The 17500-nt window shown below is 35.1% G+C and overlaps 1 protein-coding gene across 1 annotated transcript in view; it reads right to left on the reverse strand.

The window, feature by feature from the left end:
• Positions 1-6599: 6599 nt before the first annotated feature.
• LOC137623428 (uncharacterized protein MAL13P1.304-like) overlaps positions 6600-17500 on the reverse strand; it is a 13010-nt gene continuing 2109 nt past the window's right edge. The window contains exons 2-3 of the mRNA XM_068354261.1: positions 14700-16548; positions 6600-6918 (exon numbers count right to left, since the gene is read on the reverse strand). Coding sequence (XP_068210362.1) covers positions 6600-6918; positions 14700-16548 — 2168 coding nt within the window. The remainder of the gene's footprint in view (positions 6919-14699; positions 16549-17500) is intronic.

The raw sequence follows: 17500 nt of genomic DNA on the forward strand, positions 1-17500 counted from the left end.
TTCATTCGCTCAATTCTTTTTTGCCTAGTCATCTTTTCCCCTGTATTAAGTTGATGGAATGTACAGCCGAGAGAAGCCATAAATCAAATTTATGTAATTTCTGTTTTTTCGACGAAACAAACATTTCCCACATTTCCTATCAAAACATGTGGACTGAACCTTTCGTTTCCCCTTATAAAAGAAGCTATAGTAAGTCAGTACTAAAGGAATTACTATTTATATAAATGAACGATCCAAAAAGGAAACATGACTGCTCAGGGCTTTATTTCTATTTTAATGTACAGAGATGTAAATGTTCCCTACAAGATTTCAATCGAGATCTTTAAATCGTTTCCATTTCTGAGGGTAGGATAAACATTTTGTCACACTATAGGAATACTACAAAAGGTGCATTAATATTATAACTATCAAAATTACCAGCATTAGCTGTTCTTATTGCAATTACTCGTCAAAAAACGATAAAGATATAAGTTTTCTTATTTTTCTTAACCTGATTAATTGGTCAATAGTAAGAGAAGGCCACAAAACGTTTTTGAAGATACGTGCTACAAGAAATAGTTTAATGATGAACATATTTCTTTGGAACTATTTAAAAGAGAACAATTATTGGAGAGTCAAAGAACAAACCAGCATTTACAAATCAATTATTTCGTCAAGTTATATATAAGAGCAGCTAAACATTATGGAAAATCACTTCAAAAATTGAACTATGGTGATCTAGCATATAAAATCAATCTGCTAATTTTTATTATGAATTATATATGATGCTGGAAAAATAATCGTACGCTGGAAGCATTAAATTTACGATATTCATGACCATGGACAAAATATACTGGACTTGAGGTATGTGGTCGACCCTTGACCTTAAGGTATCATTATTATTATTATTTAGTTGGAAAAGCAGGATGCTATAAGGCCAGGGGCCCCAACAGGGAAAATAGCCCAGTGAGGAAAGGAAACAAGGAAAAATAAAATATTCTAAGAACAGTAATATTGAAATAAATACTTCCTATACAAACTATAAAAACTTTAACAAAACAAGAGGAAGAGAAATTAGATAGAATAGCGTGCCCGAGTGTACCCTCAAGTGAGAGAACTCTAACCAAAGACAGTTGAAGACCATGGTACAGAGGCTATGGCACTACCCAAGACTAGAGAACAATGGTTTGATTTTGGAGAGTCCTTCTCCTAGAAGAGCTGCTTACCATAGCTAAAGAGTCTCTTCTACCCTTACCAAGAGGAAAGTAGCCACTGAACAATTACACCCCTTGGGTGAAGAAGAATTGTTTGGTAATCTCAGTGTGGTCAGGTGTATGAAGACAGAGTAGAATCTGTACAGAATAGGCCAGACTATTCGGTGTATGTGTAGGCAAAGCAAAAGAACCGTAACCAAAGAGAAGGCTCCAATGTAGTACTGTCTGGCCAAAGGACCCCCATTAATCACTAGCGGTAGTATCTCACTGGGCGGCTGGTGCCCTGGCCTACCTATTACTTCATTGAGGCAAGGCAATGACTTCAGGACATTCTTTCCTCTTCAAGGGAAATCTATTTAGATTTCTATTCCGTCAGCTTAAAAATCAGCAACGGACCTGCATAAACAGACAATTACTCTCGAATCCTCGGCCAATTCGTCCTTTTTAATCAACAGAATCCCGACAGCAAAATACTGACTTAAATACCATGTGAAACAATAAACAAGAACTGCCGCACATAATTTCAAATACTATGTGATTAAGCCAACGCAGTTAAGCGTTTAATTCATTATATAGATTTAATAAACTATCAAAATATTTCTCATACTGAAAAATAAGAGCAATGAAACTGTCACCTATTGTAAAAAGAGGACCTTAATACCAAGATTAAAAAGATTAACAAAGAACATCTTTATTAAAACACTCTAATTACGAAAACTGTTATTGCTTATTCTTGCGTCATACACCAAAACCTGCTTAGGATTTCACAAATAGAGTTCATATAAAAGAAAAAGGATAAAACATCTGATTAAAGAGAAGAGAATAAATTAAAACTTCAGCTTAAAATTAAAACCAATAAATGAATGAATAAATGGAAGTTAATAATATTAAAGGATTATTCTTACAGAATTACTTCTAGATATAAATTCATGAAGTATAGTTTCATATTTATGAACAGCTATATGGCAATCACCCAGCGTAAGATATTGTGACTTAAAATGACGAGATGTGTTTACGCAAAATCAGTTGGATGAAAACCCCAATTGCATAAGATAGCCTTTCCTCAAAATAAAAAATTTTATGCATTCTATAATGGTTCGCAAATGGTATGCAAATTCTCAACTATATCTTCATTCATATGTTGCAACTGCAGAATCATCTCCACTAATGACAGGAAGATATCACAAATCAAACTCAGAAAACTACCCTCACTTCTGAACAAGAGAATTTCTTGTAATCGTAATGAATGACCTATTATCCAAATGAATCATTACCCAGGACTCTTTGTTTCCCCCATGGGGGCAAAATAAGATTTAAGAATTCAGGAAGTCAACAGAGGGAGATGTTTGAACAATGAGAACTAGCTTGGGAATTGGGTTGTGTTTCACTACAGCGAGAAGAAGAATGATAAATAAATGGAAGAGAGCATATGACGATGATTCCTATTAGGGGAGAAGCTGTGTTAACAATTAGCTTATGAATGGACAATACTTGGATGGGTGATCGCAATGCTATAAATAAAAACGCTTCGGCCGATTTACACGAGTTAAGATGTTACATACATGACTGCCTCAACCACAATGGAGAGAGAGAGAGAGAGAGAGAGAGAGAGAGAGAGAGAGAGAGAGAGAGAGAGAGAGAGAGAGAGAGAGTTTCTTGTCTAACTATACGCCATTTCATGAGTTCAAGCGCAACCCTGAACGTCTCATCGCATGGAATTACAGTGGAATCGATAACAGCCGGAAAGACATGATTGTATGGCGTTGAAGACCTTAATCCAATATCGTGAAAAACATGGGAACTTTCTCCTATTGCCTAGTGTACTAGAATATTTCTTCATTAACCTTAACTGTCATAAGGCTGCTCCTTTCTTTTAATCACAAGTGCCATTTTTCTAGCATTAAGCCTTAAAGGGAACTATTTCTCTATATTCGTTTACACAAATGCCTCTTTTTGTAAGTATAAAATTTACGTATATTAGCAGCAAGAGCAAATTTCCGTTTTTCAGAAGACTTTATAATTGTAGGCTATTTAACTTGTCTATATCGGTGTGTTTTTCTAATACCTAAAATATAAATTTTCTGATATATATATATATATATATATATATATATATATATAATATATATATATATTTATATATATATATAAATTTATACACATACATATATATATATATATATTTATATATAAATTTATACACACACACACACACACATATATATATATATATATATATATATATATATATATATATGTGTGTGTGTGTGTATGTGTGTGTGTGTGTATGTGTGTGTGTGTGTGTGTAGGGAGCAATTTCCCATACCCATTTAATTAACTAAACAAATAATTTTACCCAATATAAAGATTTCATATAAATCTACATTTTTATCTGATCTTATCATGTTATTTTCGGGCTTAAGCTAACGTTGAGTATTTATTAGTTCGCCTTACTGAGAGTGATGATAGAAAGAATTCAACCAACACTTAAAAAGGATAAATCTGATAACACGATGCCATCTATGAAGCCAATTGACAGGAAAAGGATATTGTGAAACTAGATGAGCTTTAAAACAGAAATCACCGATTTACTTTCTACAGATTACAAGACATAATTTACATACATAGTGACTAATTATTTGCTTTAGTTGCAAAGTCAGGGTCTCAGCAAGACCGACCTCAAATTTAAGGTCATTAACCTAATGACCCTTCTGTCTGACATCCTCCTACGCTTCATTAATCACCTCGAATGAGCTCATTACAGCATGATTTCCTTTCATCTCTTGCTATTTAGCAGTTGAAGAAAACTCTCCTTGTTTAATCTCAAAAGCTAAAGCGTTACTCTTTGTTTTCTTCATTAACTTTGATACCAGGATCTGTCTGTTTTCATATTCATGACAAAGGATTGTTATTACTATTACTATTATTATAATTAATGTTACAAATAACAGTGTCTTTCCATTCATAAGAAAAAACGCATTCTTAAATTCTGTCCTCACACTTGAATGAAACCTACCCTACTTTTTCCTTTTACTTAGCAAACTTGAATAGAACACATTAAATAGGTATGCAGGCAAGGGAAGGCTCCCATCTAGGAAGGGATGAAGCTTTGGCTTCAACCATGAAGAAGGCGATATACCTTCATATCAATGCTAGTGAAATTTAGACGACATGAAGCATAAATAAAAGCCTTATTATTATTATTATTATTATTATTATTACTGGCTGAGCTGCAACCCTAGTTAGAAAAGCAAGATGCTATAAGCCCGAGGGCTTCAACAGGGAAAAATACCCCAGTGAGGAAAGAAAATAAGGAAATAAACCAACGATATGAAAAATAATGAATAAATGAAATGAAATGTTTTAAAAACAATAACAACATCAAAGCAGATATTTCTTATATAAGCTATAAAAAGACTTATGTCCGCCTGTTCAACATAAAAACATTTGCTGCAAGTTTGAACTATCGAAGTTCTACCGATTCAACTACCCGATTAGGAAGATCATTACACAACTTGGTCACGGCTGTAATAAAACTTGTAGAATACTATTTAGTATTGAGCCTCGTGATGGAGAAAGCCTGACTATTAGAATTAACTGCCTGCCTAGTATTACGAACAGGATGGAACTGGCAGGGAAGATCTGAATGTAAAGGATGATCAGAATAATGAAAAATCTGATGCAACATGCATAACGCACTAATTGAACGACGGTGCCAGAAATTAATATCTAGATCAGGAATAATAAATTCAATATACCGTAAGTTCCTGTCCAACAAATTAAAATGAGAATCAGCAGCTGAAGACCAGACAGGAGAACAATACTCGAAACAAGGTACAATGAAATAATTAAAACAGAATAGATTGATCACAGGAAATCTTAAAAAAAATTTCTCAATAGGCCAATTTTTTGTGCAACTGAAGAAGGCACAGACCTAATGTGTTTCTCAAAACAAAAATTTGCTGTCGAGAGTCACATCTAAATTTTATAAAAGTCATACAGTGTTAAAGAAACATTATCAATTCTGAAATCCGGATGTTAAGGAGCAACTGTCCTTGACCTACTTACAATCATACTTTGGGTATTGTTAGGATTTAACTTCATACCCCATAATTTGCACCATGCAGTAATTTAAGCTATAACTCTATTAAGGGATTCAGCAACCCCAGATCTACATTCACGAGGTGGAATTGATGAAGAGTGTAGCATCATCTGCATATGTAACGAGTTTGTTTTCTGTGTCATGTGTATATAGTATGAAAAGTAATGGGCCAAGAACAGTACCCTGAGGAACACCATATATCACATTCCTATACTCACTATGATCCCCATCAACAATAACTCTTTGCAATCTATTACTTAGAAATTCAATAATAATGGTATGAAACGACCCACCCATTCCCCACTTTTTGAGTTTCAAAACAAGGGCCTCATGACTAACACGGTCAGAGGCAGCACTAAAATCAAGGCCAATCACACAAACTTCCTGACCACATCAAGGGATTTCTGTACAACATTGGAGATTGTAAGAAGGGCATCACATGCTCTAAGATCTTTACGAAAACTAGATTGCAAACTAGGGAACAGATGATTACCATCAGCAAACCTATTAAGGCGATCTGCCAAAAGATATTAAAAAACTTTAGATAATGGAAATTGCGCGGTAATCAGTTGGACTTCAACTACCTAAAACACATTTACATAGTGGATTAACATTACTAATTCTCCTACAAGTGCTAAAAGTTCCTCTTCTTGCTGACTTGCGGAAAATAACAGATAACCTCGGAGCTAAGAAATCTGCAGTCTTTATAAAAAACAAAGGAAAAATACCATTTGGGTCTACACCCCCATTAGCATCAAGGTCCATCAAGAGACGTTTATTTTCACGAGATCGAAAAGCTAAACTAGTTAGTTTAGCCTCAGGAAAATAAGAATGAGGAAGATAAAGTTTCTCATTACTCTGCTTACTGTCAAAAACATCAGACAAAAGGGTTGCCTTTTCCTTTGAACAGTGAGTGACAGAGCCATCTAGTTCAAGTAAAGGAGGAACTGTTGCGTTTACACTAAAGAGTGCAGATTCAAAGGTAGTCCACCACTTATGTTCCTGGGTTGTATCAAAAAGGGTTTCTTTTATGGTTAAATTTTATTCCTTTGCAGTTGAGGCATAAACTCTTTAAGCAAAAGCTCGAAGCTGAGTATAGTTATTCCAAGCCAAATCTGATCCGTTATCCTTCCAAAGATGACAGGCCTCCGGCTTTTCCGTATAAGCACATCTACAATCATCACTGACCCATGGTTTGTCCTTCACTCGGTACCTTAGCACACGAGAAGGGATACGCCTATCAATTATGTTGACTAGATTCTCATTCAAAGGGACAACAGGATCAACACTATTATACATTGTGACTAATTCAAGCCCAAAATACCACTCAAAATTCCATTCCAATCTGCTTGAGATTTCATATAAATCTTATACGAGTATGATGCATCAGGTACAGGCTGACCAGCCTTCACTACTAATGAAATAAAGGCATGATCAGATGTTCCTACTGGAGTACCAACCTTACTTGCCATAACGCCAGTTGAGTCTGTGTACACGAGGCCCAAGCAGTTACCAGTCCTGTGAGTAGCTTCACCTATAATTTGCTCACAGCCTGATTCAGAGGCAAAGTCTAAAGCTCTTAAGCCATGGCGATCAGTAAGAGAATCAGAATTTAACAACTTCCTATGGTGACCATTATAAACACCAACAAAGACAAAATAGGCCTTTCTATCATCTTGTATATTGGCCACAATGGTAAGAAGACAATCGAGGATATTATTATTATTATTATTACTATCCAAGCTACAACCCTAGTTGGAAAAGCAAGATGCTATAAGCCCAGGGGCTCCAACAGGGAAAAATAGCCCAGTGAGGAAAGGAAATAAGGAAATAAATAAATGAAGAGATCAAATTAACAATAAATCATTCTAAAATAAGTATCAACGTCAAAACAGACATGTCATATATAAACTATTAACAACATCAAAAACAAATATGTCATAAATAAACTATAAAAAGACTCATGTCCGCCTGGTCAACAAAAAAGCATTTGCTCCAACTTTGAACTTTTGAAGTTCTACTGATTCAACCACCCGATTAGGAAGATCATTCCACAACTTGGTCATAGCTGGAATAAAACTTCTAGAATCATCCATGTCTGGATTCCAGTAGATTGAACATATATAGATTTTGTTATGCCTGCCATAGACTTTTATTACCTGAATTTCATGACATCCACATTCATAGCAGGACTTATGAGCAGCAGGGTACTCAGGCCTAATATACACCGCCATTCCCCTGGCCCTAGGAATGGCATCCAGTTTCAAAATTATTAGATTTTTATAACCAGTAACTAGGAGCTCAAATTACTGCCTGACATTAGATACCAAAGTCTCTGAGCACAAAAGAATATCATACTGTCTGGACGCAACTGTAAGGTCTTGAATATTTGCATGAAAACCACGTATATTGCAATACAGTAGACGACATTGACGAAATCTAAGACTTACTGGTCCGGGAGCATAAGAATTAATGCTAATAAAAGGTATATCACACTTAAAAAGTAAATTAACAAGAATGATAAAAACAATATGTACAGAAATATGAATAAAGCGATTGATCAAACCAAAAGACGGTAGGTGGAAGATCATTTACTAAACCGTTCGGCGCAAGAAGTGCTTTTTTCAATGATTAACTTTGGGAAGAGGCTGCATGAGAAGGATTAAGAGGCTGTAATAGTTTTATCATTAAAATCATTACACCTCATAATGCACACATTCATATAGCGCAAACAATAAAGTCCCTACTTTGCTGAGCAATTTTCCAAAAGTAGAATGAAAAAAATTGAAACACTTAGTCTAGAGAAAAACCCCTCTGCAAAATTACGCAAGAAAAACATATAAAAATGAACTTGACTAGAATATTTTAATATTTATAAGCATTAAAAGTAACAATTATGGTTTCTCTTTTCTCGACTATTCAAGTATATGTCATTTTTCGTTATCTGCTGGAAATGAAATAGACGATTAATGCAATGTTTGCTCAAAACGGATGTTCGTTCCAACATTTGTGGTTCAAGTACCTTTACGAACTAGGACTGCAGGGGAGTAAAATACTGACTACAACTCCAAATGATGGCCTGTTCATTTTCATATTTCGGTGACTGAAAAGGGATATATGAATATTTGTATTAAAGAAAAAACTCCTAAATGAAAATAAATCAATATAAGTTCTCTTTGGAACGGGAATCCTACTCAATACAAATTCTACCAAATTGTAATTATACCAAGCCTGGATAAAAGACAATATATTTACGAAGGATCAACACCTCCTGTCTCGCAGAGTACCATGTGATGTGTTACTAAAGACTGCAAGAAATGCTAGTAGCCTGGTACAAGTACCAATTATTTATAATGGGTCCCAAACTTCAGGAGAACAAACGCATGCAACCATGTCCATCTTCAAGATTGAAACAATAAGACATCGAAATACAAAATTCTAAATACTAAGTATTCAAAGCCTTGGCTGTTTCCTGAAAAGGATGCCAGTTGATATAATCACTGAAAATCCAACTCGGCCGTTAAAGACTGGATTGAGTTATGATTAGTATAAGGTACCAAAAGGTATCCGATCCTTTTATATAGTAAACAAGCAAAAATCATACTACTAGGAACATAGAATGTACAGTATATTAACCTAGTAATATAACAACACCATCCATTCCGTAAACAAGTTATCATATGCTTTTAAGACGACTACGAGTTTTACGAAAATTTGGCTAAAATACAATATCTAGATGACTTGGGCCTAGCCTACGCTGGACCTCATAAAAATGTAATGAAGGAACTAATTCGGTCCTTGAATATGTTGTAAATTATAGATATTCTAGTTAATTTTCGTTACAGCTTACACCTCACTGACTGAAATGCCATAGTATTTTCTCGGAACGTATTACATACGCTATTATTCCAGCTAGAAGGCGGATCTTTGGCTGCCACTAAGCAGCTGACTAGAGCGAAGTCTGTTAGCAAGACGCAAAGCTCATGTAGAAAAAGTGTCCCTGTAATAGAATTTTCAGTGATATGTGATGGCAAGAACTTTATTTTCTTTTTGGTCCGTCTTACTTTCATGAACGTTATGAGAGAAATAGTTTTGAGATCCGACAATCTTAATATTGGTATTCAATTTTTCCAGATTATACAGCATTTAAAACGAAATAAGATTAGGAGAGTTTCTCCACAATATTAACCAAACATTATCACAAAAAGAACTATAGAATATTTCTTGAAGATTCCTGAAGCTCTTATGTTCTCTGGCATCAAATTTCATATCAAAGATCAGTTAATGGCTCGTCTAAAATCAAATACAACCTATATTCTGTTTTAATTTCTATTGTATAATCGACTAAATGTAACATGAATCTATTTACTATACTAAGATTGTTATACCTCCCTGCAATTAATGTTTCAGTAAATTCCAATACAGCTTCATTTGTAGTAAAGTAAGATCACTTTTAGCTCATCGTCATTATATGCGTATAAACTCCTAGATTTGACTCTTATCAAAACCATCTTTGTTCTTTACTAAACTCAACTATGACTGGTTTTATTTAATTGACCTACAATTATTACTTTCTGCTCACATTAATCTATGGGAGAATATCATTACTTAAACCTTCAGTAGTTTTTGGCAAAATCTACTTTCATCAAACTGGTGGGTAAAAGTGTAGAAGGAAACAAAAAAATAGATGCTTACTCTTATAATAATAAAAAAAAAGGTCGCCTGACTATGCTTCCATTACTAGTTCTAACTATTTGAACAAATACTTCAACGATTCTGTTTCATATGTTTTTTTTTTTTTTTTCAGATACAAAATCCCCAGACCCAAATTATCACAATTCATAGTTTTATGAGCACTTGATGCAAATTTGCATACTTTCTGGAGAAAAGTAACCCATTTAATCCAAATATTTTCCCAAATGTGTACCACCTCACAATGACGTCAACCAACCCAAAATTTTCAACTTTCAACATTCGTCAAAGGTTGTTGTATGAGAAGTTTTTTAAATGTTTGAATGTTATTTAGGGACTGATAGGTTTTTGTACCTTCCTTAACTTGCTTATAAAATCCTCAATACCATTACAATTATCGCTTTCATTTTTCTTCTGCATTGTGATTTTGAGACTATCTAATACCTACTTTTGTGTTGGGATACAGAGGAAATACAAGACCATTTGCGGAGGAAACCCTCATATTACTACTTAAAAGGTATCCATGATGACTTTTCTTTCCCAGTCTATGAAAACCCGGCAAACCTTCATAAATTTTCATTCTCCTTTGCCCAAAACTCGGTGAGTACTTTATGTGACTATTTGAAGTTGACATTTTTCTTCTTTCACTAAAGTGTAAACATAAAAAAGACGGCTTTCACCTTTGTAACCCTGATTACCGATGCGATATTCGTTCATCATACAGGGTCAGTAACGTCATATATTTTCAGACCATTACCAAGAATGTCAGCTTACTTGAGAAGAAAGAATAAAGGTTTTCAACGAGTCTATTCCTGATATGTTTCCATTAGGTAACATGAAACGAGTTCGTAACAATATCGTAAATTATGCAAATAAACGTTCACTTTTGTATGGCCTTAGGAAAACCGTTATTTGCCGTTACGAAGCGTAACGACCGTTTTCTGGGTGTAGCCCCTTTTTCAAGAAACCAACATTTCCATTGTTGTCTCTTAATGAATATGGTGGGTAAATGCTAACGGCTTCTGTGCATGTTTTCTACGGTGATAAAATATTCATTTTCCAGAAAATTAGTGGAAGTCGTCGTTAATAATGCGAGAGACTATTTCCCAGGATACACAAAGATCAGACTATTTCTGGCGTTCTAGTTCCTCTTGATAGACTACTAATTAAGTTCAGAATCAAAACGATGGAGGAAGACAGCCGGTTATTAGGTAAATATAATTTACTAAGCTTTCCTCTCTCGTGTCAAAATTAATGAAAATTGGCGTTATACTCATGGGCATTTTCCAGAAAAAAAAAGTTGACTTTCACTTACTACAACAGTAAAGACTATCTAAATCTAAGGATTAACAGACCCTTTCTGACTCCTCGTTGTTAACAATGGGTTAATACATTTCTTTTTGAGATTAAAACGCTGATAGTAACTTTATAGCCTCGATTCCTCTCGGCTATGCAACATCAAGAGAACATTTCATAATGCACTTTAGAATCACGGAAATATCTGGGAAAATTCGAGCTGATTTGAAAGGAAGCAATCGTTTAATGTATTACTTTTATCCTTTTTCTCACAAACAGAACCAGGCATTATAAAGTGTTCAGAGTAACCATGATAATTTTTCATAATAGCCAGTACTGCAATATTTTATCAAAGGAAAATACAATTACACAGAAAGTTCCTCTCCAAAGAGACTGAGACAGGTGTAACTGTTGACAAAGCTACAGGCAGTTAATGGAATTTTCCTTAGGTGTAAACAAATCCTCTCTCACTATCATGTTTCAAAAGTCAAGTTAAAACATTCGAAGTACACAGAGGATAGCGATAATTAAACATTCGATTGATATATAGTTTAAGTACTGATTGTATTGGTTGACTTTACAATTTTGGAGAAAAATGTTGGATTAGAATTAAATTTAAATTTTTTCACTAATGGCGAACACATTTCTCTTTGAAATCCTCCAAACTGAATCTATCTTTAAAACCGATCGTTATTACTTTACTTTAAGGGCTGTTTTCCTAGTCATACCACGCAGGGAAATCCTGTGCCCTACAGAAACTAAAAAATCTATTCGTCGTATACATTCTTAGCGTAACACACAGCATATTCCGTGTTTATTGTCAAATCCACATTATCGAAGCACTTAGAAATCAAAAAAGTCTTCAGTTTTCCCTGAAAGCCTTATTATCTGCCATCTTCCGGATGTCCAGTGGGAACTTCTTGTTTAATCTTGGGGCAGTATATCTGAAAGCTCTAGAACCTAAAGTAGACATATATTATGACTCCAATAATTTGAAACCATCTGAAACTTTTCTTGTGTCTGCACGATGTTTAGCAATTCCCTTGGATAATTTGGACGTCTGGTTCTGATAACTTGATGGGTTATTGCACATATCTTAAACTTTTTTTTCTAGTTTTAATAGGCTGCCAGTGTAATTCAATTAGTAAAGGAGTAATCCTTTCTTGGGGTGGGACACCTTTTATAAATCTTGCTTCTCTGTTTATTATGTTTTGCAATGTCTTAAGTTACCCTTTGAGTAGATTGTTGCAGTATTCAATCCTAGTAATAACACAGCTTATCACAAGTTTCTTTTCAGAATATTCATCCAGATACTTTTTAACAAAAGCAAGTGTTTCTAAGATGATTTCCAGCGGTTTTTACTACATTTATTTGAGCACTGATAGACAACTTACACGCTTCAACTCTGGATTTCCTGAATGGGCTGCAATGAGCTTTATGTGCACGAACTTATAAACGCATTTCAACCGCTTATGGAAGATTCAGTATCCCAGATTTGAGAATCTATGGTAATTCTGAAGTAATATTTTCAGTTAATCCTCCATAAACTGGTTAAGCAAATTGACTGGAGATATCTCTAAAGAAAGGAATCACGTTTGGCTTCATTTGTGAAAATAAGATTTCATATAGCCTACATATCCAGTGTATCTTTTGAGGATATAAGTAAGAAAAAATATGTTGTAGCGTTTCTTGAAAGGATCTTAGTAGATTAGCCAATTTAACGCTGCATTTGTTATTATGGATTGAACGTGATGCATCAATCCGCTTAACACTCACGCAACTATCAAATATAAGGTTACCCTTCAATTGCCTCAAAAAATCTTCTATTTATTTCGTCTTGTCCTTAAATTCATCAGATTATAAACTTAAAACTATTCTTTAAAGTTAATCGAATTTAATCAATACTGTGTTTTAGAAAGACATTTACTATACACAAATCCGGTTTCCGTTTCTTAAAAGGCTATAAAATCGAATGAGAGTTCCATGTTCTGATATTCCCCCATTCATCCATGTTAAACTACGATTTCGTAATTCTAAAAGGCAGAAGACATAAAGAGACTGGGAGTGATGGCAAAGAGGTTATTATCTCATATATATAACAATGTCTTTCAAGTTTATTCATCTAATTGCAATTGGCACGGACGGCTATGCATTATAATTCCTATTTAATTGGTCAGTGAATCCGGCGATTTTAATGTTACTGTTCTTGAAATATTTTATTTTTCCTTGTTTCCTTTCCTCACTGAGCTATTTTTCCCTTTTGGAGACCATGGACGTATAGCATCCTGCTTTTCCAACTAGGGTGTAGCTTAGCAAGTAATAATAGTAATGCTGCCTCATCAGAACAACTTCCAAGTCTGAAGGAAGCAAGAGAAGGGGACAGAAGGTGAGCGGATCTATTCCTACGGGAGATGACACATCCGACTATTGAATAAAGATACGTAAAGGAATCAGGAGTTTCATCAGAGTAATGTTGAAACTCGACGCTTTTCTTTTAATTTTATATTTGCATAAGAAATATTCTATGACAGCACTTTGCGTTTTATAAGCCTACTTAAAGAACAAAAGAATGCCGAAAGCGCTCTCTATCTATTCACCTGTATTACTTTACTATATTTACTATCCACAAAATTTAATGTGACTGAAAAATTAAGATTTTTGTTGAATGTTTCTAAAGTTAACACATTTTCTTACATAATATTCCATTTCACTTATAAAAAAGCAAATAATCTATGTACTTGAATTACAGTATATATCATTATTGGCAATAGAATTGCCAACTTCGGAGAGAGATTTATCGGAGCCATTCATAAATGGGAACAGCATGCAGTCCTTCCATATACTATTAAAGCTTTCAAAACTTAAATTTGTTCTTGTTAAACCTTAACATAAATAGTTCAATAAAATGTTGGCCTTTACATTCTATCTCAATAAGAGTACCAACTAAATGTAGCTTTTCCAGTCTGAGAAAAAAAAGGATTAATTGACAAACTATGTTCCTGAAATAAATGCTCTTTTGCTTAGTTAACATCCTATCTTTCACTTAAAAAAGTTCATTCACCAGGAAATGATTAACACGTGTTTTGGCTGAAGTATACAGATCTGAAGCATTATTTATTTATTCCTTAATTACTGATTTGGCAAATATATAATCAAAATTTTCACTTAAACCAGTTCATACTCTTATCACGTGGAAACGAGTGCCTTATAAATACTTGCCAGCCAAACATTTGTGTTTAGATTTGCTCAAAAAGGATTTATGAAAATGGTGAAAATAATTGTCTCAGATGCTGCGCTAAGAATGTATTTCTATTTTATTGAAAACACGATATCTGAAAAGAAGGAAGGTCTGTTCTGTTGGCTGAGTATAGTATAGTATGGTAAATGAATTGTGTCTGTAGGCTGAGTTATGTAACATTTTCTGAGCCACTGTGGTAAATGAATTGTGTCTGTAGGCTGAGTTATGTAACAGTTTCTGAGCCACTGTGGTGAATGAATTGTGTCTGTAGGCTGAATTATGTAACAGTTTCTGAGCCACTGTGGTAAACGAATTGTGTCTGTAGGCTGAGTTACGTAACCGTTTCTGAGCCACCGTGGTAAATGAATTGTGCCTGGTGTATGAGTTACGTAACCGTTTCTGAGCCACTATGGTAAATGAATTGAGTCTGTTGGCTGAGTGATGTAACTGTTTCTGAGCCACTATGGTAAATGAATTGTGTCTGTTGGCTTGGTTATGTGACTGTTTCTGAGCCACTATGGTAAATGAATTGTGTCTGTTGGCTGAGTTATGTGACTGTTTCTGAGCCACTAAGGTAAATGAATTGTGTCTGTTGGCTGAGTTATGTGACTGTTTCTGAGCCACTAAGGTAAATGAATTGTGTCTGTTGGCTGAGTTATGTGACTGTTTCTGAGCCACTAAGGTAAATGAATTGTGTCTGTTGGCTGAGATATGTGACTGTTTCTGAGCCACTAAGGTAAATGAATTGTGTATGTTGGTTGAGTTAAGTAACTGTTTCTGAGCCACTATGGTAAATGAATTGTGTCTGTTGGCTGAGTTATGTGACTGTTTCTGAGCCACTAAGGTAAATGAATTGTGTCTGTTGGCTGAGATATGTGACTGTTTCTGAGCCACTAAGGTAAATGAATTGTGTATGTTGGTTGAGTTAAGTAACTGTTTCTGAGCCACTATGGTAAATGAATTGTGTCTGTTGGCTGAGTTATGTGACTGTTTCTGAGCCACTATGGTAAATGAATTGTGTCTGTTGGCTGAGTTATGTGACTGTTTCTGAGCCACTATGGTAAATGAATTGTGTCTGTTGGCTGAGTTATGTGACTGTTTCTGAGCCACTAAGGTAAATGAATTGTGTCTGTTGGCTGAGTGATGTAACTGTTTCTGAGCCACTAAGGTAAATGAATTGAGTCTGTTGGCTGAGTGATGTAACTGTTTCTGAGCCACTAAGGTAAATGAATTGAGTCTGTTGGCTGAGTGATGTAACTGTTTCTGAGCCACTATGGTAAATGAATTGTGTCTGTTGGCTGAGTTATGTGACTGTTTCTGAGCCACTATGGAAAATGAATTGTGTCTGTTAACTGAGTTATGTAACTGTTTCTGAGCCACTATGGTAAATGAATTGTGTCTGTTGGCTGAGTGATGTAACTGTTTCTGAGCCACTAAGGTAAATGAATTGAGTCTGTTGGCTGAGTGATGTGACTGTTTCTGAGCCACTATGGTAAATGAATTGTGTCTGTTGGCTGAGTTATGTGACTGTTTCTGAGCCACTATGGTAAATGAATTGTGTCTGTTGGCTGAGTTATGTGACTGTTTCTGAGCCACTAAGGTAAATGAATTGTGTCTGTTGGCTGAGTTATGTGACTGTTTCTGAGCCACTAAGGTAAATGAATTGTGTCTGTTGGCTGAGTTATGTGACTGTTTCTGAGCCACTAAGGTAAATGAATTGTGTCTGTTGGCTGAGATATGTGACTGTTTCTGAGCCACTAAGGTAAATGAATTGTGTATGTTGGTTGAGTTAAGTAACTGTTTCTGAGCCACTATGGTAAATGAATTGTGTCTGTTGGCTGAGTTATGTGACTGTTTCTGAGCCACTAAGGTAAATGAATTGTGTCTGTTGGCTGAGATATGTGACTGTTTCTGAGCCACTAAGGTAAATGAATTGTGTATGTTGGTTGAGTTAAGTAACTGTTTCTGAGCCACTATGGTAAATGAATTGTGTCTCTTGGCTTGGTTATGTAACTGTTTCTGAACCACTATGATAAATGAATTGCGTATGTTACCTGAGTTATGTAACTGTTTCTGAGACACTATAGTAAATGAATTGCGTATGTTACCTGAGTTATGTAACTGTTTCTGAGCCACTTTGGTAAATGAATTGCGTATGTAACTGTTTCTGAGCCACTTTGGTAAATGAATTGCGTATGTAACTGTTTCTGAGCCACTAAGGTAAATGAATTGCGTATGTTGGCTGAGTTATGTAACTGTTTCTGAGCCACTATGGTAAATGAATTGCGTATGTTGGCTGAGTTATGTAACTGTTTCTGAGCCACTATGGTAAATGAATTGCGTATGTTGTCTGGGTTATGTAACTGTTTCTGAGCCACTAAGGTAAATGAATTGTGTATGTTGGCTGGGTTATGTAACTGTTTCTAGGCTACTATGGTAAATTAATTGTGTCTGTTGGCTGAGTTATGTAACTGTTTCTGAGCCACTATGGTAAATGAATTGTGTATGTTGGCTGAGTTATGTTACTGTTTCTGAGCCACTATGGAAAATGAATTGTGTCTGTTAACTGAGTTATGTAACTGTTTCTGAGCCACTATGGTAAATGAATTGTGTCTGTTGGCTGAGTTATGTAACTGTTTCTGAGCCACTATGGAAAATGAATTGTCTCTGTTAACTGAGTTATGTACCTTTCTGAGCCACTATGGTAAATGAATTGTGTCTGTTGGCTGAGTTATGTAACAGTTTCTGAGCCAGTACGGTAAATGAATTGTGTCTGTTAACTGAGTTATGTAACTTTCTGAACCACTACGGTAAATGAATTGTTTCTGGTGGCTGAGTTATGTAACTGTTTCTGAGCCACTATGATAAATGAATTGCGTCTCTTCTCTGAGTTATGTAACTGTTTCTGTGCCATTATGGTACATGAATTGTGTCTGTTGCCTGAGTTATGTATCCGTTCTGGAGCCACTATGTCAAGTG

This window comes from Palaemon carinicauda, chromosome 30, assembly GCF_036898095.1.
Source record: "Palaemon carinicauda isolate YSFRI2023 chromosome 30, ASM3689809v2, whole genome shotgun sequence".
NCBI lineage: Eukaryota > Metazoa > Arthropoda > Malacostraca > Decapoda > Palaemonidae > Palaemon > Palaemon carinicauda.